This window comes from Festucalex cinctus, chromosome 14 (assembly GCF_051991245.1).
Source record: "Festucalex cinctus isolate MCC-2025b chromosome 14, RoL_Fcin_1.0, whole genome shotgun sequence".
In the NCBI taxonomy this organism is placed as follows: Eukaryota; Metazoa; Chordata; class Actinopteri; order Syngnathiformes; family Syngnathidae; genus Festucalex; species Festucalex cinctus.
Window position 1 is genome coordinate 24,300,001 of NC_135424.1, and position 23,894 is coordinate 24,323,894.

Sequence of the window (23,894 nt, forward strand, 5' to 3'; positions counted from 1 at the left end):
GTAATTGTTTATTTAGTTCATTAAAACGTGACTATATTCTTATTAATGACTTTAAATTACTGCGATTGGCTGGCAACCAGTCCAGGGTGTACCTCGCCTACTGCCCAGAGCCAGCTGAGATGGGCTCCAGCACCCCCCGCAACCCATGTGAGGAATAGGCGGTCAAGGAAATGGATGGATGAATGGACTTTAAATTAGAAGATAGAAAAGCGATTTGATGTAAGTATTTGAAATTTCTGGTTCCAGCAAAAAACAAGGAACTTCAATTTAAAATTATTAATAATATTCCAATTATTCCTCATAAAAAATGAAATAAAAAGACATAGCCTACCATTTCTCTACTCAATCTTTTAGAACACTTTGATGATGTTAAATCCAGTGCATCAACTGATTCAACTCAACTCAACTTTATTTATAAAGCACTTTTAAACAACCATTGCTGTATACATGAAAGCAAAAAGAAAACATAGCTGCGTTCTTCTACCATGTAAAAATGTTATGGTAACAGGGTTGCGTGCATGTTGTGGGACACACGTTCCATGAATAATTATTATATGAAATGTTTATTAAAACAAATCTTCCCACAGTTACAAGACCGCAATGAAAATAATCATTAAAAAAATGAATTTGGCAATTTAAAATGGCATTTTGGGGGGTACTCCAGACTTATTTGGTATTTTTAAAACTATTTTCAAGCAGTAAATTTACTCAGAAACTGCATGTTTTCGTATTTTGTATGTGTATTATTTAAAATTTGATGGGTGGGACGTAAAATGTTCTCCAGTTCTGGAATGACCCTTACCTTCCACAAACATATTAAAGCTCTAAGTGTTCCTTACCATATTGGGGGGAAAAATGAAAATAAAAAATAGCGCCCTCTGGTGGGACACTACCTCCTGTCTGTAATGCACTGTTCAAGTGGAAAGCACACAGGGAGAAGGAAGGAGAAGACAGAAGATGAGGAAAAACAGACACATACAAATTTAAAGAGAGAGGCTTAGTTATTCTGAATAAAAAGGGTGAGTGTCTCCTCTGCACCCCACGCGTGAACTAAAATTCATGGCTCGCGTCGATCATGTGATCGACGGCGCTCATCGACGCGAGAGCAAACGTGGAGGCATAAATTTGGCTTTAACAGTGCAAGTAGGCAGACACCGACGCTAGCATAATATTTGCTGACCGCAACCATGATGACCAACACCGGTGACAGTGGTGAGTACTGTATTCAACTCTAACATGTATTTATTGTGATACGCACACGATAGATAGATAGATAGATAGATAGATAGATAGATAGATAGATAGATAGATAGATAGATAGATAGATAGATAGATAGATAGATAGATAGATAGATAGATAGATAGTGTGTATCACCTTGATAGCGTGTCATTTTCCTAGGCTATTTTTATTTGACTTAAAATGGATTAGCTGTGTGATTATCGTTTGCAGGACTCTTGTTTATCCCATGTGAGCAGGAGAAGGTCTTAAGCTGCAGCTAATAAGAGAGGACAACAATAAACACCTAATAGCATTTTTAAAAGTGTATGGAACATAGGGGTACACTCTCTGGACAGATTATACACAGATCAATTCCTTTTTAATATGTTAGAACGCTGCCCACATCTTAATGTTAAGCGGGTCAAAACTGTCAAAATTGACCTGTGATTTATCTTATAAAGAACTGTTTTTCATTCAAAATGGGTTTTCACCTAATAGCTCACTTAAAATGTAATCATATCCATGGAAACATTGTTTTTTTTTTGTTTTTTTTTGGTGGGGGGCCTCCACAGACCTTTGATATTACAATATCACTCATTTCTGATTACAAAAACTGTTTACATTCACTAATCATATGAACTATAGTGATAAAATGAGTAATTATTAGTGCTGACAAAGTCAAAGCGGTAACATTGATTAATCACAAAAAATATCACATTAGGTATTAACGCAGATTAATTGCACTATTAATTTTGACCACAGATGATCCTTTATCTTGACTGATGGTAAAAATCATAACTACATGCATTAAAGTTAAAGCATTTAATTAATAAATGTTTGAATATGACCTTTAGAATATTTGTACATGTATGTACATCAGAGGTGTCAAACTCACGTTAGCTCAGGGGCCGCATGGATGAAAATATATTACCAAGTGGGCCGCGTCGGTAAAATAACGGTATTACTTTAAAACGATTGCCGTCAATTATACACAGATTTCTGCTATTTGTGTGCCAGCCCTAAATTACAGAGCTCAATTGTAATCATATTGTTCCAAAAAATGATACAAATGCAAATGGAACACGGCAACACTGAGTCCTGGATGTGTTAAATCTACCTGTTTTGCATATATATTGTTCCCAGAATGCATTGCGTGGCACAGTTAACAACATTATGACGCTAATCCTAGCCATATCTATTTGTGTTACCAGTAATTGAATTTGTATCGTATTTAACACGTTTGTTGGTCTATGATTAAAATAAATAATAATAATAATAATAATAATAATAATAATAATAATAATAATAATAATAGTTATTATTATTATTATTATTATTATTATTATTATTATTAATAATAAAAAAATCGTAACTTTGAGTTGTGTGTAAAATAATGACATCCAGGATCATTCCACCGTACAAGGACTGCTTGTGAAGTTACAAATTTTATATATTGTGATTGTGGCCGACTGATTAATAGGTCCGACATTACAACTTGTTTTTTTTTTGTTTTTGTTTTTGTTCTTGTTTTTTTAACTTTAAACTTGAGTTCAGTTGAGTTCAGTTGAGTAACATAATCATCTCGCGGGCCGGATTAAACCCTTTTGTGGGCCTGATCCGGCCCCCGGGCCTTATGTTTGACACCCCTGATGTACATGTACATGTCTACTGGGATCATTTCCCCCCCATTTAATAATGCAAATAATTAACTTATTGGAAAAAGAGGAGGATGAGAGTGTACAGCGGATCAAAAAATGTTGAAGACGTCCTCATAACATTACATGTCGAAATAATTAACACATAACAGTTGCCTTTTAAATTTGTCATAAAAAAATGATAAAAAGCCGTTTTAATTGTGATTAATCAAAATTCTAAGATGTGATGTGAGATTGTTTGACAGCTCTAGTAATTATTTGATCATGTCACGACGTGGAGAGGTAGGACCCAGACGCAGGATAAAGGTAGGCCACAAAGGCAACAGGTTTATTGCCGGTCAGCAACTGTCTCCTCTCACACTGAGAGGAGAAAGGGGAATCAAAAAGTGGAGAACTAAAAACGCTCCACTGGGGAGGACAAGGCACAAAAACAAGGCAAGACAACAAGGCAACGGGAACAAGGACTCGAGGACTGTGGGATGCTTCCATGCACTGAGACGTGTGACACTTCGGCACGGAGGGGAGAATGCAGGTGGCTTTTATTGTGGCTTGATTGGTGGCAGGTGGTGGTAATCATGGGCGGGGACCGGTAATTAGCAAGCTGCAGGAAGAGCAAGTGACCTGGGGTGAGAGGAGAGTTAGAACTTTCAAAATAAAACAGGAAACATGACTATAAAAATAAAAGCATGGGCCGTCACGCCGGTGGCGGCGTGACAGTACCCCCCCCTCAATGGCCGGCTCCTGACGGCCATCCGACACAAAGAGTCCAAAAACAAGGGCGGGCGGAAGGGGGCACGGAGGTGGGAACACGGCCCACCCATCCGTCCCAGACAAAAAGGCAGTTCAGGAGGGCGTCCACGACGCCCGACGAGAGGTGAAGGCAGCCGCAGGGCTTGCGCCGCCGGGACTTTGGGCGGCGCCTGGCGAGGTTCCGGGACTTTGGGCGGCGCCTGGCGAGGTTCCGGGACTTTGGGCGGCGCCTGGCGAGGTTCCGGGACTTTGGGCGGCGCCTGGCGAGGTTCCGGGACCTTGGGCGGCGCCTGGCGAGGTTCCGGGACCTTGGGCGGCGCCTGGCGAGGTTCCGGGACTTTGGGCGGCGCCTGGCGAGGCTCAGGGACTTTGGGCGGCGCCTGGCGAGGCTCAGGGTCTTTGGGCGGCGCCTGGCGAGGCTCAGGGTCTTTGGGCGGCGCCTGGCGAGGCTCAGGGTCTTTGGGCGGTGCCTGGCGAGGCTCAGGGTCTTTGGGCGGCGCCCGGCGAGGCTCAGGGTCTAGAGGTTGCAGCAGGCGAGGTTCAGGGGCGAGAGGCTGCAGCAGGCGAGGTTCAGGGGAGAGAGGCTGCAGCAGACAAGGCTCGGGAACGAGAGGCCGCAGCAGACGAGGTTCAGGGGCGAGAGGCCACAGCAGACGAGGTTCAGGGGCGAGAGGCCGCAGCAGACGAGGTTCAGGGGCGAGAGGCTGCATGTGGCTCACCAGTTCATGGACCTGGCTTGACAGCTCCTCCAGCTGCGAAATCACGGCTTGCTGAACCTTTTCCCGGTTGGCAAGCCGGACCTCCAGGCTCTGTAGCCTAGCCTCGACCTTTCCTGCTGGGTCCATGCTGGCCGAAGTGTACTGTCACGACGTGGAGAGGTAGGACCCAGACGCAGGATAAAGGTAGGCCACAAAGGCAACAGGTTTATTGCCGGTCAGCAACTGTCTCCTCTCACACTGAGAGGAGAAAGGGGAATCAAAAAGTGGAGAACTAAAAACGCTCCACTGGGGAGGACAAGGCACAAAAACAAGGCAAGACAACAAGGCAACGGGAACAAGGACTCGAGGACTGTGGGATGCTTCCATGCACTGAGATGTGTGACACTTCGGCACGGAGGGGAGAATGCAGGTGGCTTTTATTGTGGCTTGATTGGTGGCAGGTGGTGGTAATCATGGGCGGGGACCGGTAATTAGCAAGCTGCAGGAAGAGCAAGTGACCTGGGGTGAGAGGAGAGTTAGAACTTTCAAAATAAAACAGGAAACATGACTATAAAAATAAAAGCATGGGCCGTCACGCCGGTGGCGGCGTGACAGATCAATCTTGTAAACTAATATTAGAGTGTACGTACTCCAAAAATTACAACTTTTTTTTTTTTTAGAATTATTAAAATAGTGACCCCTTTGTCCTATCATAAATTTATACAGGTAAAAAAAAAGATCCATATAGATTTATGACAGGTTAAGACAAAAACTCAATTCTTTTTCATAAACCCAACATTATTTTATTCGGAATTTCACATACAAATTGAAACTCAAACCATAAAAGGTACACTGAAAAACAAGATGGTGTCAGGGCATGTGTGTGTATCTTTGTATGAACCATAAGCTAAACACTAAAAAACAATGTGTTATGTGTGATGTGAACCATACATTGAAATATGAGGGACAATATTGTATGTGTGTGTGCGTGTGTGGGGGTGTGTGTGCGTGCGTGGTCTTTCCAGTGCACTGCAGGTGATATAGTGCCTTCATAATGGCGCAACACTGCAACTGCAGTTAAAATGCGTTCCTACCGAGCTCAATCAACACAGCTGGAGCACTGTGTTGAGCGATATCAGTGGCTCAAGCCTGGTTTATACTTCTGCCCTTGTGTTAATGGCTGGCGTACAGTTAGGCCCAAAAATATTTGGACAGTGACACAATTTTCATTATATGGGCTCTGCATGGTACCACAATGAAGTCTGGAACCGATGGACATCACCAAACGCTGGGTTTCCTTCTTTGTGATGCTTTGCTAGGCCTTTACTGCAACTGTCTTCAGTTGTTGTATCTTTGAACGTCTTTCTGCCTTAAAGGGATCGTTCGGATTTTTTAACATGAATCTCTATTTCATCCTCACCTTCAGTGTGTGCGATCATCACTGACTTACCCCTGACAGCGTTCTGTGACACGAGTTCTGGTCCGGTATTGGATGAGAGGAAAATAGTCCAGCAAGTTGGCTGGGGTCACGGAAATAAAGCGTTTTTCTTCTAAAAACAATTTGTGTTAAAAAGAGTGAGACATTTGCATCACAATACTCCTTTTCTGAAAAAAGTCAGACGCCATTACCACCGCTACTAATTTTCTGATTGTTCGTATCACTGCGCGGCGCATCGCATGCAGCTGATAGACACGCACTAATCTAGAAGTTGTTTGTCTTTTCGAAGGCGGTAGGATCATCTGTCTGTAGCGCGTCGATTAGCTGTCTACAGGCTGACGCGCAGTGATACAAACGAACAAAAAGTAGTGCCTGGCGGTAATGGCGGCTGACTTTTTTCAGAAAAGATTATTGTGATGCAAATGTATCACTCTTTTTAACACAAATTGTTTTTAGAAGAAAAACGATTTTATTTCCGTGACCCCAGCCAGCTTGCTGGACTATTTTCCTCTCGTCCAACACCGGACCAGAACTCGTGTCACAGAACGCTGTCAGTGGAAAGTCAGTGCTGATCGCACACACTGGAGGTGAGGATGAAATTGAGATTCATGTCAAAAAATCCGAACAATCCCTTTAAGTTTTGCCGTGAGAAAGTGAAATGCATGCTCGATTGGTCAGTGATCGAGTGATGAACTCGACCATTGAAGAATATTCCACTTCTTTGCTTTAAAAAACTCAGTGGTTGCTTTTGCAGTATGTTTTGGCTCATTGTCCATTTCTACTATGAAGCACCGTCCAGTCAACTTTGTTGCAATTGGCTGAATCCGAGCAGCAATGATAACCCAATACACTTAGATAATAGAATTAATTGGGCTGCTTCTGTCTTTTGCCACATCATCAAAAAAAGACAAGTGACCAAGTGCCATTGAAAGCCATGCATGCCCATGCCATCACACTAACACCACCATGTTTACAGAAGATGTGGTGTGCTTTGGATCACGAGTTGTTCCAATTCTCCAGACTTTCTTCTTCTCATCATTCTAGTACAGGTTGATCTTAGTGTCATCTGTCCAAAGAATGCTGTTCCAGACCTGGACTGACTTCGTCAGGTGTTTTTTGGCAGTCAATTCTGGCTGTTCTATTTTTGAGGCTGATTAATGGTTTGCGCCTTGTGGTGAATCCTTTGTATTTACTCTCAAGATGTCTTCTCTTTATGGGAGACTTACATACTGAAACACCAACTTCTTGGAGAGTGTTCTTCACTTGAGTGGATTCTGTGAAGGGGTTTTTCTTCACCATGGAAAGGATTCTGTGATCATTTACCACTGTTGTCTTCCATGGATGTCCAGGCCTTTATTGCGTTCACAAGCTCACCAGTGCATTATGTTTTTCTCACAATGTACCAAACTGTTGATTTGGCCACTCTTAACATTTCTGCTCTCTCTTTGATGGTTTTGTTCTTCTTTTTTTTTGTTATCCTCAGGATGGTCTGTTTCACACCTATTGAGAGCTCCTTTGACAGCACGTTGTGTTCACAGTAGGGGTGGGTGATATGGCCTAAAAATCATATCACGATATTTCAAAGAAATTTGCGGTGGTGACGATATTTTTGACGATAGTGGTACTAATTATTGAACGATATGTGATTGACACTTCAGAATAATAGCACTTTTATTACAGCAACAATATTTAAGCCACCATTTTTTCCCAGAATTGAAATGTAAACAAAGTGCAAATATACCAATTGTAATGGAATAAAATGGAAATAAAAACAGGCCAGATAGTGTTTACCCTGCGAATTGCAACGTAACTACTTAATTGATTTTCGTAAATATTTCACATCTAAAACAGGTTCAAATCTGTGGGAAACAACTGACTTTAATTTGTTCTATTATTGTTTTTCTTTTAGTATTCCTAATTCATTGACATGTGTTGTTTAGTGTATGTTTGTAATTGTGATTCTGTTTTACAGACTCTCTGACTGAGGCACTCCAAGCTATCAGTGTGAGTACAGAACTTATTGAAGAGGAGCTGAAACCTCATTTGGACACAATTCTGGCCGCACAGTTAGAAAAGAGTGAGTAAAATAACACACTGCCATACACAGTGTAACTTCAGTTCAGGAGCCTAATTCAGTCTGCAACTCGGAACTGATACGGTCGCGAACTTAGGAGCATATTCTCCCGTTTGCACTTAAAGTGTATTGGACATGAAAAAAAGTCACCCTAAAAGTATTTTTTTTTTAAAAAGAAAAGAGTACAAGTACAAATAATATGATTTCAATGATTACTGTGTTAAAAACGCAATGACAAGTGCTTGTAAAAATGAGATATTTTCGTGAATTTCCAAAACATGGCAGCTCACTGGCGACGCCCCCTTTTTTCGAGCCTGGACACTCGTGACGTCAGCGGGAGTACGGAAGTTGGCGAAAACAAATCGAGGATATGGAGAACTACACGGATAGTGAAGTGCTTTCTGACTCGCTATCAAGTGTAGAGTTGGAATTTGACGTTCCCGACTACAAGCAGTCTTCAGACGAAGATATTTCAGCCCAGGAATGTATCCAGCTGTATCGGTTTGAGCCTTTTCTTGATGAAGGTGCTGGTGCAACTGTGTCCGGTCGTCTGCGTTACAATGAAGGTGGCTGTGACCAGTTTCAAACTGCCGAGGTAGAGGACGACATCGGCAGGCTCCAGAACATAGAATGGTAAATCTTACTCTTTATTTTAAAATGGAAATTATGGACTAATAATGCGGTTTATATTTTTGTATGGGCGTAATAGCAAACGCTTTGTGGCCAAAATGTAGCTTGGTTTAGTCCAATACACTCACATTATTATGCTTTACTTGTTATAGTAAAAAGCTCATTTATATTGGTAGAAGCAAAATGAACGTATCCAACTTAAAATGCAAACCATAAACTAAATGCTGCTTACGCGCTGTCGTAAGAAGTGAAGCCACCACTGCCCCTTTTACATTGCCACATGCCAACCTCTGTGAGACTCAATTCACAATGGTAAAAGTTTACAACATGCATTTTGGAAATTAAATTAACCTCATACCAGTTAGATGCATGACACTTTTGTTTCTCCTGAAGTGCTTGAAATAGATAATCCAAGTATTTCCTCAAATAATGAACAAATTCTTTGTAAATGTTATAAATGGCTAAAAAAAAAAAAAAAAAAAGTTGCTTGTGCTTTGCAGGTGTTCCTGTGGTAACTGTGTATCAATGTCAACAGTGAAGGAGAGCGTTTGCTGTCAGTCTGGAGCGCAGCAGAACCAGTGCATCACCCATCACTGGACGTTCAAAGCGGTGTGCCTCAGTGTGGAAATCTTGCAGACCACTTACCGATTCCTTCTTGTGTAGTGTCAGGATAAAGGAGAACATTTCCATCGAATGACTACAAAGGAAACCACAAAATATGATATAAATAAATGCAATTATACAAAAGAAACACGTGCCTTTTTCTTTTCATCCAAAGTATAAATGAACAAATAGAGAACAATTACTTATGCCTATAAATTTACTATTTTATTTTACAAATGTACAGATTCCATCTTGCGAGTCGTCAGTCAAACTATCCAGTGATTCATCTCCCACAAAAAAAAAAAAATATCGAAAGGCAGTAGCTCAGTGCGCTTCCTACAATTGGTCACAAAATCCAATATCCGAGTCTGAAATTGTCATGTCTAAAACTCAGCTACTACTCCACTGAAAAAGTTAACGGTAAGTAAAGTGCGAATTGTATGACCGCACAGCCTCTGCACACAGTGGTCGGCGTTCGTTCTGCATTTCCTGGTCCAGCGGCAGCTTTCAAGGAGTGTGTCCTCATTCAGATTGGCCCCCTGACAGATGGTCTCCACAATCTTCTTAAGATCCTCCACATTTTCTGTATTCTGTACATAATAATATACCCATTGAATTATTAAATCGTGTTGTACATATATGCAAAATAATTAGACTTAACTTTCATTTCTATTCCTACTTTTTCCCACTATGTTGTGATTAGATTGTTGAATTCTAATTGTGGATGTATATTTCAAATAAAAAATACATATGAAATGTTGGCTGCCCCAGGACTTTGCGCACAATACAGGACCGTCTCAGAAAATTAGAATATTATGGCTTTTATTTATTTTTTTTACTTGGTCTGAGGAAATATTCTACTATTTTGAGATAGGATATTTGAGTTTTCTTAAGCTGTAAACCATAATCAGCAATAGTAAAAAAAAAATAAAAGAGTTGCAATATTTCAGTTGATTTGTAATGAATCCAGAATATATGGCATTTTTACTTATTTAATTGCATTACAGAAAATAATGGAATTTATCACAATATTCTAATTTTCTGAGACAGTCCTGTAAATGCTCCTTTCCTGTACTGTACTTGGGATAGCACACAGTGCATCCCCATCCTTTGTAACATCCTGGATCTGGTGTGGATTTTCTGCTTGGAGTCTGCTTGGGTCTGAGTTTCCACAGTCACCAAAAGAGCTCTGCCTGGACCAAACTGTCTGCACTCCTGAAAATATGATTCCATAAACATATGTACCATGCAAAATATGTTTGAGATGATCAAAATCAATTATTACAATAACTATCCTTACCCTTTTTATGTCCTTTAGCTCAAATTGAGACTGCTACGGTTCTTGTTGAGGGCAAGGCTTGACATGAAGCTTCTTTTCCCCTTTAAAAAACAAAAAAACAAAAAAACTTTTAAATAAGAAACTATGTTGAAATGCAGGTAATATTTACACCTATACAGCCATTTTATTCTTTGAAAAATGCACAATACATTTGTAAATTACATGTACATGACAAATTTGAACACTAGGTGGGGTGAGCAATTTGTTTTCCCATAAATTGGTGTGTTATCAATCATGTATATTGTACAGTAACTTTACTCACATTTTGGATGCAAACACCAGATACATCACCCAAATCATCTTCCAAACATGTCGCCTGTGTAGCAGTTTCATTCAACTCATACTCACTCCATAAGCATCTCATCCACCATCTGAAACAAAGTTTGAGCTGTTGTTAACTTGAGCATGATGCCTTCAACACAGATGCACAGCACAATACATAATACAAAATAAAATAGACAACAAATGGAAAGTTAGCAGTTCCTCATTAGAAATTGGTACATTTTCATTGACTGTATATTAATTTGGCAGTGGTTATTTTTGCCATGAGCTGCTAAAACAAGTGCTGTTAACTTTCTAGATTGTAGTTCTTACCCCACATTATAGCCAAGTGACAGCTTCAGGGCCGGGAGCGGGTCAAACGAGTCTTCCTCGAAATGTGCGCTGTACAACACTGACGTTAGTCAGGTGTCCATTTATCTCTCGTCTGTTGTACTTGCTTTGTCCATTTTTCACCAAGAACTGCATCTTGAGGGAACTGAAAAAGGCTCACGCCACCCTCCCTTCGATTGCAACAAAATCCGGCCACGCAATGAGACGGCGTAGAAATTCATCCATCCATCCATTTTCTTGACCGCTTATTCCTCACAAGGGTCGCGGGGGGTGCTGGCGCCTATCTCAGCTGGCTCTGGGCAGTAGGCAGGGGACTGGTTGCCAGCCAATCGCAGTGTAGAAATTCAGTTGATGATAAAACACACAGCAGTCATATGCTTGCAGTAGCAAAGCAAAGACGCTGACTTCCGTTCTTCCGCTGATGTAATATCCGATTTGGCCGCTGGAGCGCGCCAAATGGCCAGATTTTGCGCGGGGAATTTAAAAATAAGGAAATACTGTACTCTTAATATGTTTTGACTCGACGAGCCGCTCATTTTGTCGTGTATATTATATCGTTTCAAACAACATATTAAAAAATGTCCTGAGCTGTCCCATACACTTTAAGTCAATTTATATCTATAAAGGGAAGCTAAAAGCTGATAGGTGCAGTCAGAGTAAAACAGTCAGGGCTCTTCATACTCATTTGGGCATTGTTGGAGCATGCATGAATGTGAATGTAAAAGGCACATCCATCCATCCATCCATTTTCTTGACCGCCTATTCCTCACTAGGGTCGCGGGGGGTGCTGGCGCCTATCTCAGCTGGCTCTGGGCAGTAGGCGGGGGACACCCTGGACTGGTTGCCAGCCAATCGCAGGGCATGTAAAAGGCACAATGCCCCCTTAAGTGTTGTAGAGCAGTGGACACATGAGAGCGGATTTCACAACCAGAATCTGTCAAATAAAACATGTTGAAAAACCTAAATGGCAATTGCCGCTATAATAATAATAGTAATAATAATAATGTCCAGAGAACCAGCTTCTGTAGCTGGGGATCGGTCCGCCAAGGTCTCCCCCCTGGCTGCCGCCTAGCCTGCTCTGCACCCGACCCTTTTGGCCCCTCCCACCGGTGGTGAGCCTGTGGGAGGGAGACCAACGTTGCCTCCTCGGGCTGTGCCTGGCCGGGCCCCATGGGTGCAGGCCCGGCCACCAGGCGCTCGCCAAGGAGCCCCACCTCCAGGCCTGGCTCCAGAGGGGGCCCCGGTGACCCGCGTCCGGGCGAGGGAAAACTTAGTCCATTTATATTCATCGTCATAAGGGGTCTTTTGAGCCGTGCTTAGTCTGGCCCCTCACCTAGGGCCTGTTTGCCATGGGTGACCCTGCCATGGGGCATAAAGCCCCAGACAACATAGCTCCTATGATCATTGGGACACGCAAACCCCTTCACCACCGTACCAGCTCACCCCTTCACACCCTGGACTGGTTGCCAGCCAATCGCAGGGCATGTAAAAGGCACAATGCCCCTTTAAGTGTTGTAGAGCAACGGACACATATTTCAATTTATATCTATAAAGGGAAGCTAAAAGCTGATAGGTGCAGTCAGAGTAAAACAGTCAGGGCTCTTCATACTCATTTGGGCATTGGTGGAGCACCTAGGACCTGTTTGCCATGGGTGACCCTGCCATGGGGCATAAAGCCCCAGACAACATAGCTCCTAGGATCATTGGGACACGCAAACCCCTTCACCACGGTGCCAGCTCACGGCATAATAATATTATGCCTCCTGGACTCCTCCCTGGAGCGGTGTTCCGGGCATGTCCTACCGGCGGGAGGCCCCGGGGACGACCCAGGACACGTTGGACAGACTATGTCTCTCGGCTGGCCTGGGAACGCCTTGGGATCCCGCCGGAGGAGCTGGTTGAAGTGGCTGGGGAGAGGGAAGTGTGGGTTTCTCTCCTAAAGCTGCTGCCCCCGCGACCCGACCTTGGATAAGTGGAAGAAGATGGATGGATGGATGGATACTACTACTACTACTACTACTACTACTACTACTACTACTACTACTACTACTACTACTACTACTAATAATAATAATAATAGTAATAAACTATTTGTATAGCATCTTTAACAACAACTTTAACAAATCAATGAATAAATATCCAGATCAAGGGTAATCAGAGGCAATAGAGGAATCCCACACCCCCACTGTGTGTGTGTGTGTGTGTGTGTGTGTGTGTATATATATATATATATATATATTAGGGGTGTGCCAAAAATAAAAGAATCGAGATTCTCATTTATTAATCGAATCGATATTTAATATCCAAAAATCGATTTTATTTAAATTAGAAATGACACGCAAACCCCTTCACCACGGTGCCAGCTCACGGCATAATAATATTATGCCTCCTGGACGCCTCCCTGGAGTGGTGTTCCGGGCATGTCCTACCGGCGGGAGGCCCCGGGGACGACCCAGGACACGTTGGACAGACTATGTCTCTCGGCTGGCCTGGGAACGCCTTGGGATCCCGCCGGAGGAGCTGGTTGAAGTGGCTGGGGAGAGGGAAGTCTGGGTTTCTCTCCTAAAGCTGCTGCCCCCGCGACCCGACCTCGGATAAGTGGAAGAAGATGGATGGATGGATGGATACTACTACTACTACTACTACTACTACTACTACTACTACAACTACTAATACTACTACTACTACTACTACTACTACTAATAATAATAATAATAATAATAGTAACAAACTATTTGTATAGCATCTTTAACAACAACTTTAACAAATCAATGAATAAATATCCAGATCAAGGGTAATCAGAGGCAATAGAGGAATCCCACACCCCCACTGTGTGTATATATATATATATATATATATATATATATATATATATATATATATATATATATATATATATATATATATATATATATATTAGGGGTGTGCCAAAAAAATCGATTCATAAAAGAATCGAGATTCTCATTTATTAATCGAATCGATATTTAATATCCAAAAATCGATTTTATTTAAATTACAAATGAAGAAGAAGGGGAAAAGGCAGTTGTTCCCCACATGCTGCTTTTGTGGAAAAAGGCACTTACAATACAAAATTAATAAATGTTTAAACAAAAAAAAGACACTTTAATGTCTCTATTTGTCATTTTATCTTGCAAAGCAGACTGGAGTAGATCATGACAATGTTGTGCATATCTGTAAATTGAAGCGTAAATCATTTGTCAATCAAATAATTTTGAATCGAAAATCGATTCTGAATCGAATCGTAGACCAAAAAATCGTAATCGAATCGAATCGTGAGACAGTCAAAGATTCCCAGCCCTATATATATTGACAGACCAAAGTTTGAAGAAGTGGTGTGGAATAATTTTGGCTTCCTTATCGAATACGACGATGAGGGAGTGAAAACGGCAATCTGTAAAAGTTGGTTGTAACATGTCCCATTCGTTATTTTCAGTTATTCATTGTTGTTAAAAACAAACACTTTCATCGAATGCTGATGTGATTTTTTTTTATGTTTATAAGAATAACCGTAAAACGTACACCAATATCTGAAACCGACGGAAGTAGGGGTGCAATGAAGAAGGAAAGGGGAAAAGTGACATATACCGTAAAGCAGTCCACATTTGTAGTTATTTTGTGTGGCAGGCTTTGTGATGTAAAGCTACACGTTGCTCTTTTCCTCCACTTCTCCATGTGCATCCATGACTCAAGTCTGCAAATGCGCAGTAAGAAATTGGAGTATGCTGGAGTAGTAGTAGCCACAGCTTTTCTTTGTGGGAATTCAGATGCCCTTCATGAGGTCTTCACACCCATTGCCTTTTGCATGACTCTAACCCTGGTCGTGTTCCTGATCATTTCGGGGATTGGTGCCTTGCTCAAGGGAAGATCAGTTGTGCACAGGAAGCAGATTAGCATATAACCAAAAACCACTTGCATGTGTTGTTTTTTGTTTTTTTTGTTTTTTTTGCCAATGTGTACTAATTTCTTCCCATTTTCACAGAGAAAGACATTGCTGTTCAGATTGCCAAAAGTGGGATTCTACCAATACTTGCTCAGGCTTTACAAAATAAAAGCAGTTTGAGCTGCCAGGTTGCCTTGGTAGTGGCGGAAATGGCCCGGGAAGGTAGGATTTACTGCATTCATTGAATAATATGTACATGCAAATACAACAACTACAGGTGTAACTTAAAAAAAAACCCAAAACGTTTTGGGACATGTTAATAGAATTTAAGAGGGTAAAATTTCATCTCTTTGTCTTTTAGGTGCAGTCAGGGGCTTGTGCATTGAGGCAGGCTTGGTCAAAGTGCTGGTTCCTCATTTGGACAGTAGTGAGCCAGAGATGCTGCTCAATACTGGCAGAGCAATTGGTCGCATTTGCTTTGACAACCGTGAGTCCACGTTCGCACTGAAATATTTCATTTTTTTCCTTTCTTATTTCTCAAGGTCTAATTCAAGGATAATAAGACATTATAAAATGCATAAATAAAGATTACACTAAAACAGCAAAGTACAGTAGAATCTCGATTCAACAGACCCAGAACCAGTAAACCATAGACTCAATTGACAAAAAATGTCCAGACATCTCATAATGCTCCATTGTGTACAGTACCTTTCCAACTCTAAGAATTGGCTGCAATTCACTTGCCCTGTCAGTGTCAACTCTGATTCCTGATTGTGTCCACCTGTTTCCTATTACCCTCATGTGTTAAATAGTCTGTGTCTCCCCCGTCTTGTGCCAAAGTGTGTTGTCTCGATCACCCAAGCCCATCCACAGTATTGCTATTGTTTGTCTGGTGTAAGAAATTTTTGTTGTACTTTACATAGCCACAGTTTAGTCTTTAGTTTAGGAGTGTCTTTGGTTCTTTTGTTTGTAGCTTAGATATCCTCCCTTGGAGCGCCTTTAGTTTTACTTCTTCATAGCCCTTGTTTTTGTTTTCCTCTCAGAGTGAGGTGGTTTTGTTTACTAAACATCTGCCTTGGTGGCCAACTCTCTGCACCCGAGTCCTTCAATCTGCCACAGCCTGTCACAAATAGTGTACACGTCTCTCAACCATTTTTTTTGTAACAACATCAACGTCAACATGCAGTGTTCATTCGACACCTAACCTAACACTATTTTACATGACCAGAAATGTAAAACATCAAAAGCCTGGAGAATTATTATAAATGCTTGCAATGACAAGGAATTCTTCATTGGCCAATGAATGTAAGGTACAGTACATGAAAATGAATAAATAAAATAAAGTAAAATAAAAGTCTACATGAAATGAACATATTAACTAAAAAAAAAAAAAAAAATGCTGTTAGAATATAATGAGCTACATGAATTGCAGTTGTTCCAGAAATTTACCAATACGCTGTGCATTTCAATATATGGAAAATAGACATACAGGTTTGGGCCAAAAGTAGTGTTACAGAGCAGGTATGTGTTGTACACAGCTAAAATATCTGATTATCTCAATACCATGATGTTTTTTTTTTTTTGTGCTGACATTGTCCCCCATTAACATTGCAACATTCCTCAAACTCTCCCGAACACATAGTATGATCTGTAACACTACTTTTCGCCTACTCTATGATGTTATTGGGGCAAAATTAAGGAAGGGTTGACCATTGATTGTGTGAACAGACTGCGGTAATAATAAAGTCACTTCAATGTTTGCTGGTTTATTAAGTTTGACATGCTCCTTAACTGCACAAGTACATGTTATGGAGTGAGGGCATGTTCCCACCAACGATGATATCATATTCTTCAAAGGCTTGCTGAGGAAAGTGAGGGAGGAGTCACTCCATGGCTTCAGACACCTGGTCAGCAGGTCCTGTGTAAAACAAGTGGTGCTTATACATGTGACCATTCCGTATTGCTTCACACAAAAAGTTAATGAAGTGTGCAATGCCGTCCATATGTAAATGACATACCAAGACGTCGGCTGACTTCAGTTTGCAGCTCAGATATGGTAGGTGGAAATACTTGTGGTACAACACCGAAGCCTTCTGGGGTCCTCCATTCAAGTGTCCTCATTCGGGGCATTCCAATTTGGCTGCTGACTCTCCCCTTGATATTTATTTTTCTTGCAGGTCGGTGATGTATTTAAACGGTGCATGAATGCTTGTATGCATCAGAATATGGTTCTGGAACCCCTCAAGTTTGGCTGTTGATCTAGTGTGACACAAACAAAAACAAAATTAAAAAAATAAAATAAAATAATTGATGATACTACTATATGTTACCAACTTTCCAACAAAGCCCCCAAAATAGAGGTACGATCTTTAGTTTTGGGGCCCAAAACATTGTATTAGCTAGATAAAAGTGACTTGACTGCATACTGCATAGAATATGCAAAGGCTGCTTGGTTGTCGAGTTTCCGTGGAAAACGTAGCAGCCTGTAAATTCTTGTGCACCCAATTACACAATGTACCAGTACACACTTGAGTGAGAGAGTTCAGACTCTAGCAGTGCTGACGGTACAGCCAGCATTTAAGTCCAGAAAGTTATTCCCTGCCGAAAATTTATTTCGAGAACACTATTTTCACCAACCACAACGAAAATAATAATTTTCAACTCCTCCACTAATACATTATGCTTTAGATTCTCCATTGAAGTTATGGGGAAATATACCTCCGAAATCACAGTTACATTACATTACACAATAACTTGCGCATTTACTCTGAATATAATGTGCCAGCGGGAATCCTTTTTTTTTTTCTCAAAGCAAAGCAAAGTAGCTACATAACGAAATCGTTCGAGTGGTGCGGAGTTGCTAATCAACAGCTACAGTGATCGTAAAACAAAGGTACGAACATCGTATTAATTAGTACGGTGTATACTTTTTCTCTCGCTCTCAAAACGTAAACACAAATGTACTCTTACTTACCGGTCAAGTAGAAAGCAGTCGAAGGCACCGGCACGTCCCAAACCTAGTCTGTTCCTCATTTCTCTCCATCTGGCAAATGTGGCTACAATATAAACTCTTGTTTTGTCGCGCTGAAATAAAATAAATTCCCAAAGCAATTGTGATGCTTGATAATGCTCTCTACGGGGACTGGAAACTCTTCTTCTTCGTTTACATGTGGTCGCCATACAAACCGGAAGTGCGTCTGCAAAGGCGTTCCAAAAACGCGTTAAGAAATGGAGCGCTGAAATTTGTCTTTGACGGCACCCGTAGCAGAAAGATGGCGGCAAAACATGGCGGACACTAGCAGGCGCGGCGCGGTCATGTAAAATAATTAGTGATTTATAGACTTACCGTTATATTTTAAAAAAGTATGTTTATGCGATACAACATATCTTTTTACTTACTACTAACACAAACATTTGTTTTTTTAAAATGAATGACTTTTTATTTCACCACTAGATGCCACTGTATAATACTGAGTGTACCTTTAACAGTAACAATAATAATAATAATAAATTTAATTTATCAGCCCCTTTCAGGATACCCAAGGACACATTACAGGGGAGAGTAAACTAAACTAAGACAATTATGTGATGTTTTGGTTCTGTGGGGTTGGGATTTTGTTTTCTTTTGATGTTTTTGGGTGTGTTTGTCTGTGGTTGGTGGTTTTGTCATGTGTTCCTCATTTCTTCCCTTGTCTCATTATGTCAAACCACGTCCACCTGAGTGTGTCTTCCCTTCCCAGGGTGCGACCAATCACTGCCCTCAGCCACTTGTGTTTTCCCCCAGGTGTGTCTCTTTAGCTCATTAGTGTTGGTGTATTTAGCCTGTTGCGTTTGGCCAGTCGGTGGGTGTGGGTGTTACGTGGGTCATGCTGAGTGTATTGTTAGTCAAGCTGCAAGTCAAGCTGCAAGTCAAGCTGCAAGTCAAGCTGCAAGTCTGTTCTTTCACATCAAGTCTAGTTTTCTTGCCCAGTTGTAAATCACTCTAAGTTGCCCATTCCAGTCGTCTGATCTGTCTCCTCAATTTGGGTCCACATCACTTACTCCACCTACAAACCATAACAGAATCGCCCACCAAGGATGGACCCAGAGGGGGCGTTTGAAAGACTCTTGTTGGAAGCAAGAATCTTGCGAGCATGTGGGCTTTTGACAGATGCTTCGGGGAGGGAAACCATACGGCGGCTGGCCGCAACTGGAAGGGCACAGAGGACTCCAGAGCCAGATCCACAGCAGCCTCAAGTCTCTTCGCCTGTGCCGCTGCTGCCGCTTCAGCCCCTGGCCGCTTCGTCTATCTGTGCCGCTTCAGCCCCTGGACGATTCGTCGGTGCCCCTTCCTCAGCCTCAAGTCCCCGTTCCGGCTCCCCGGCAGCCTCAAGTCCCCGTTCCGACTCCCCGGCAGCCTCAAGTCCCCGTTCCAGCTCCTCCCCGTTCCGGCTCCCCGGCAGCCTCAAGTCCCCGATCCGGCTCCCCGGCAGCCTTAAATCCCCGTTCCGGCTTCCCAGCAGCCTCAAGTCCCTGTTCTGGTGGTGCACGACCTGCCGCCGCCACTGCCTTCCGCTCTTCGCGCCTGGGTGGCGTGGACCCTGCTGCGACCGCCTTCTGCTCCAGTGTTGCGTCACTGTTCCTGAGGTCCGGTGATAGTGCTTCAGTCGCTGTGCCCCCCATGGTGCTGAAGTGAGCTGGGGTAACAGGGAGTTGACTGGAGGAGGAAGATCTCAGCAAGGGAGCAGGAGATCAGACGGGTAGGGAAGGGCGAGTTTGTGGATGGCCATGTAGGTAAACAGGACAAGTTTGTAACTGATGCGATGTTTGTTTCACAGGGAACCAGTGAAGATGCTGGAGAAGAGGGGTGATGTGACAGTATGTGGGGGTTCGTGTGATGATGCAGAGTTTTGTACTAGTTGGATTTTTATGGAGAGAGTTTTGGGGAAGGCCAAAGAGGAGGGAATTGCAATTTATACGGGAGGTGACGAGGCTGTGACCAAGAAAGGCGGTGGTGTGGGGGGTAAGGGAGGGGCGGAGTATGTTGATGTTACAGAGGTGGAAGTAGGCAGTGTCGGTAAAGGTGTTGATGTGGGAATAATTTTGGAGTTCCTATATGCTTCTTGCTGATGGAGGTTGCTTATTGTCTAGTGTCCTATCTGTATTTTTGCACGCTCATGATATTTTCTGCTTTCCCCCGAAGGTTGTCAAAATCTTGGGTCTTTTCACCTCTCAAAATTGTTCTGTCGTCAACAATTGTTTTCCTTGGTTGACCATGTCAAAATATATTACAATAGTGAACCACTGCTATCTGGACAATAGTACAAAAGGATTTTGTTTAATTATGGTAGTAGAGCACTGAAGATACAGAAGGTACAACAAATAAAACTATGGTTTGCCTCAAGTTACCAGCAATGCTGTATTAATTTCTGTCAGAAGGCTCTGAAACTATGGAGGACCAAAAGTGCTAACATTAAATAAATAAATACACCATTAAATAAAAGTGTCATTAATTAAATGTGTCATTAATTAATTAAATGTGTCATTAATTAAATTTACTATGATGATTTATTTATTTATTCATTTCTCTAATTATTTCATGGTCACTGTTGCGGTGTTTCATGAATTTATTTTATCTGTCAAGCTCGCCCGTCAAAGTTAGTGGGCGGGTCCTAACACCTGATTGGTCAATCTGCTCACCAAGTCAAGGCAAATCCATTTCAGAATAGTCAATTGATGCGGAGTGAGTAGCCAGTAAACAGGCTGGGATAGGCTGGGTGGCGCTTTTCACCTAAATAGGTGCGTTTCCATTCGACATTAGATTTACGCTTTCATTAGGTGCTTTTTGAGACGTGCTGAAATGGAAGTTCTTTGCAAAATTTTAATGGAAACACTTTTTTTTCCCGCATTTCCTACTAGTCATGTGACTCCGCCCGGTCACGGAGAAAAGGGAGTACAGGATCAGTGGCTCAGCTAGAAGCCACAACGGTGCAACATGCTCGATTGAACAACTGCTGCAAGTCCAACAACAAACATCACCAAAGTGATTAAAATATGGCAAAAAAAATAAATAAAATGCATTCATGTATGCAAAACGTTTCTAACAATAGTAGCAAATTTAAATTCAGCTCAACTTTATTTTGAGAGCACTTTAAAAAAATCGCTGCAATGAACACTGCTGTAGCCAACATGGAATAAAATCAAACATACGAAAACAATTAAAACATTAAAATTAACAACATACAAACAGTAAACTATCACATTCTAAAGGTGTGGACCTAAAAGACAGCAGATGTCGCTGTTTGACTTGCTGCCCGCGCCACTGCTGTTTCCAGGCATCATAAACAAAGACTTCTTAAATCTCCCTGCATCTATCTATAATATTTTTTTCTAATAGAATTTGAGATATATTTAAAATCCCTTAAATGTATCAAGTCTGAAACACGCAAACAATTTATTCTCGTGACGTTGCATGATGCGACCGCCTACATGAACTGCGAGATCTCGCGAGAGTTGAGACGGGACATTACGAGAACTACGCCTCAGAAGCAAATTACTCTTCAATGGAAACGCCTACAAGGCAAAATTGTACTTTATCGAAATAAAAGAAATATCGCTTTTATTTTGATGTTGGTTTTGCACAACAAATAGCCTCGATCACTCTATATGAGCAAAAAATCTATCACCATAGCCGCCATGTTGACAACCACTTCAGGCCGAAGCAGTCGCTTAGACAAGATTTGAGTGAATCAGGCCTCAGCCCCGCCCACTAACTTTGACGGGCGAGCTTGACAGATAAAATAAATTCACGAAACACCGCAAAACAGCGACCATGAAATAATTAAATAGATAAATAAATAAATGAATAAATAAATAAATATATAAATAAATAAATAAATAAATATATACATAAATAAATAAATAAATATATATATATATATATATATATATATACATAAATAATTAAATAATCACAGGGAAACTTAATTAATTAATGACACATTTAATTAATTAATGACACATTTAATTAATTAATGACACTTTTATTTTATTATTTAATGCTGTATTTATTTATTTAATGTTGGAACTTTTGGTCCTCCATATGAAACACAATATTTTCTCTCACTCCACACAGCATACCAGCAGGATCAGTTAGTTCACTGTGGCGTCATCCTCAAGCTAATGTCTATCATGAGGAAACATCCAGAAAATGACCCCCTGATCAACGTTTGTGTGTTGGCACTCTGTAATTTGGCAGACATTGGTAAGTTTTGAGACACATGACGGCTGACAGAAAGATGCCAAGTCAATTTAAATTATATTCATGAACTGTAATACAAATGTGCATTCCCATATTAAAATAATTTGAGTTCATTTGGAATAAGTTATGTTTGTAGTAGTGCAATGATACAGTGCTGACCACCTGCTATATAAATCGCCTTAATATTGACTCTTATCCAGTTCATTGAGCTCTTGACATTTTAAAATGAATACACCTTTTTATACCCAAATTTCAGTTGGCGCTGAGAAGTCAAAAAGTAATCAACCAGAACAACAGAAATTCTTTTTCTTATTCAGAACTGAAATTAACTAATTTCACGTGATATTGTAACCAAGAAAAAAAAAAAAACGTGGTTTACCATATTTTTGTTCCTTTTTTTTTTTTTTTTTTTTTTTTTAAACAGTAAATTTGAAAATTCCTGAATTATACACCACACATCATTGGTAATTACCAATGTTGTAATGTTGTAGGGCACCAGTTGCATTTGGTGGGCTCATAAATTTGTACAGGGCTGTAGAAACATTATCCTACGAAAATTCAAAGTAGTATCACCAATTCCATTGTGAACTTAACTACAAAACAAAACCCATGTGCTTGCAGATTCTGCGAGGGAGGCTCTGATTGAAGTTGACGTAGGAGATGTACTGATATTTCAACTGAAACGAGCACCGGATGCTGAACGTCAACATGCCATCCTGGAAATACTGGGCTCACTGGCTGAGAATGGTGTGGTGCTTATTCTAACTGTTGAATAGAATGAGAGAGAGCACACTGAGTGGGTGAGGCGCATGGACTCAAATGCTTTACTAGATAGAGGAAGGATGTTTATTTTTTTGTCTTAAAAACAAACTAAAAACTGGTTATGGGTGTTGTTCTGCAGCACAAACTATGCATTATCCAGGACAAACTAAGTTGAGAGTGAAGCAGTAAGCAAAATACACAACTTGCCTTTGCAGAATTGTGCACACACTTCACTGGCCCTCAGATTACTGTACAGACATAATGTACCTGTGTACCTAGCTACTACATATAATGACCCAGATAGTAAGATAACATTGAATAAACATTTATTATTTTCCATCCTAATTATATGGTTGCCATTTCCCACAATAAACAACATTGAATCAATGTTCCAATGTTCTCCCACGCTGCGATGTTGCTTTTTTTGTTTTTTAAATAAAGAAAATTCGACATATGATTTTCGGTTGAGAGGGGCAAAAAAAGCAACACGGAAGCAGAGGGCGGCGCCGCGCTGATCGTCCCCGTTGCCATGGTGACTCGACGAATCAGGGCTCCATTGAGGCGGTCTTTTAAGTCTGGTAGTAAGTCCAGCTGTCGCGACTCAGTGTTGATATAACACACTAGAATCAGCTGGACTGGAACCGAAAACACAGTAGAAAACACATAGTGATAGACCGATATGGGTTTTTTTTCAGGGCCAATGCCCATACCGATTATTAGTAGTCAATATTAATTTGCAATATGAGAAAATAATAGCGTAAAAAAAAATGTTTTAAAACTTTTTCTTTTAATTTTAAACGTATAAAGTATAGACAGCTTTGTTGAAAAATTTGAACATAAATTGTAGGGAGCTTCCATCAGCATGTGTTAAGCTAAATTAAAAACTAAGCAAGTAAATAAATAGTTTTCTAAAGTTTTAGCTCAGTGAGATTCCAGCTTTATCGGCTTTCAGATTCATCAAAAGACCGATGCC

At 41.1% G+C, this 23,894-nt stretch overlaps 1 protein-coding gene and 1 long non-coding RNA gene across 6 annotated transcripts in view; both read left to right on the plus strand.

Annotated features, from left to right (window-relative positions):
* The first annotated feature begins 888 nt into the window (after window positions 1-888).
* LOC144000883 (rap1 GTPase-GDP dissociation stimulator 1) overlaps window positions 889-23,894 on the plus strand; it is a 265,952-nt gene continuing 242,946 nt past the window's right edge. For 4 of the 5 annotated variants that reach the window (XM_077494632.1, XM_077494633.1, XM_077494631.1 and 1 more), the window contains exons 1-6: window positions 889-1,212; window positions 7,733-7,837; window positions 15,019-15,141; window positions 15,281-15,406; window positions 22,034-22,162; window positions 22,781-22,906. In XM_077494632.1, coding sequence (XP_077350758.1) covers window positions 1,188-1,212; window positions 7,733-7,837; window positions 15,019-15,141; window positions 15,281-15,406; window positions 22,034-22,162; window positions 22,781-22,906 — 634 coding nt within the window. In that variant the 5' untranslated portion in view covers window positions 889-1,187. The remainder of the gene's footprint in view (window positions 1,213-7,732; window positions 7,838-15,018; window positions 15,142-15,280; window positions 15,407-22,033; window positions 22,163-22,780; window positions 22,907-23,894) is intronic. The other variant, XM_077494634.1, reaches the window with a different exon arrangement.
* On the plus strand, window positions 15,413-21,850 carry LOC144000887 (uncharacterized). Its single transcript, XR_013278319.1, has 2 exons — window positions 15,413-19,658; window positions 19,737-21,850. It is a non-coding gene; the product is annotated as an uncharacterized LOC144000887 (long non-coding RNA).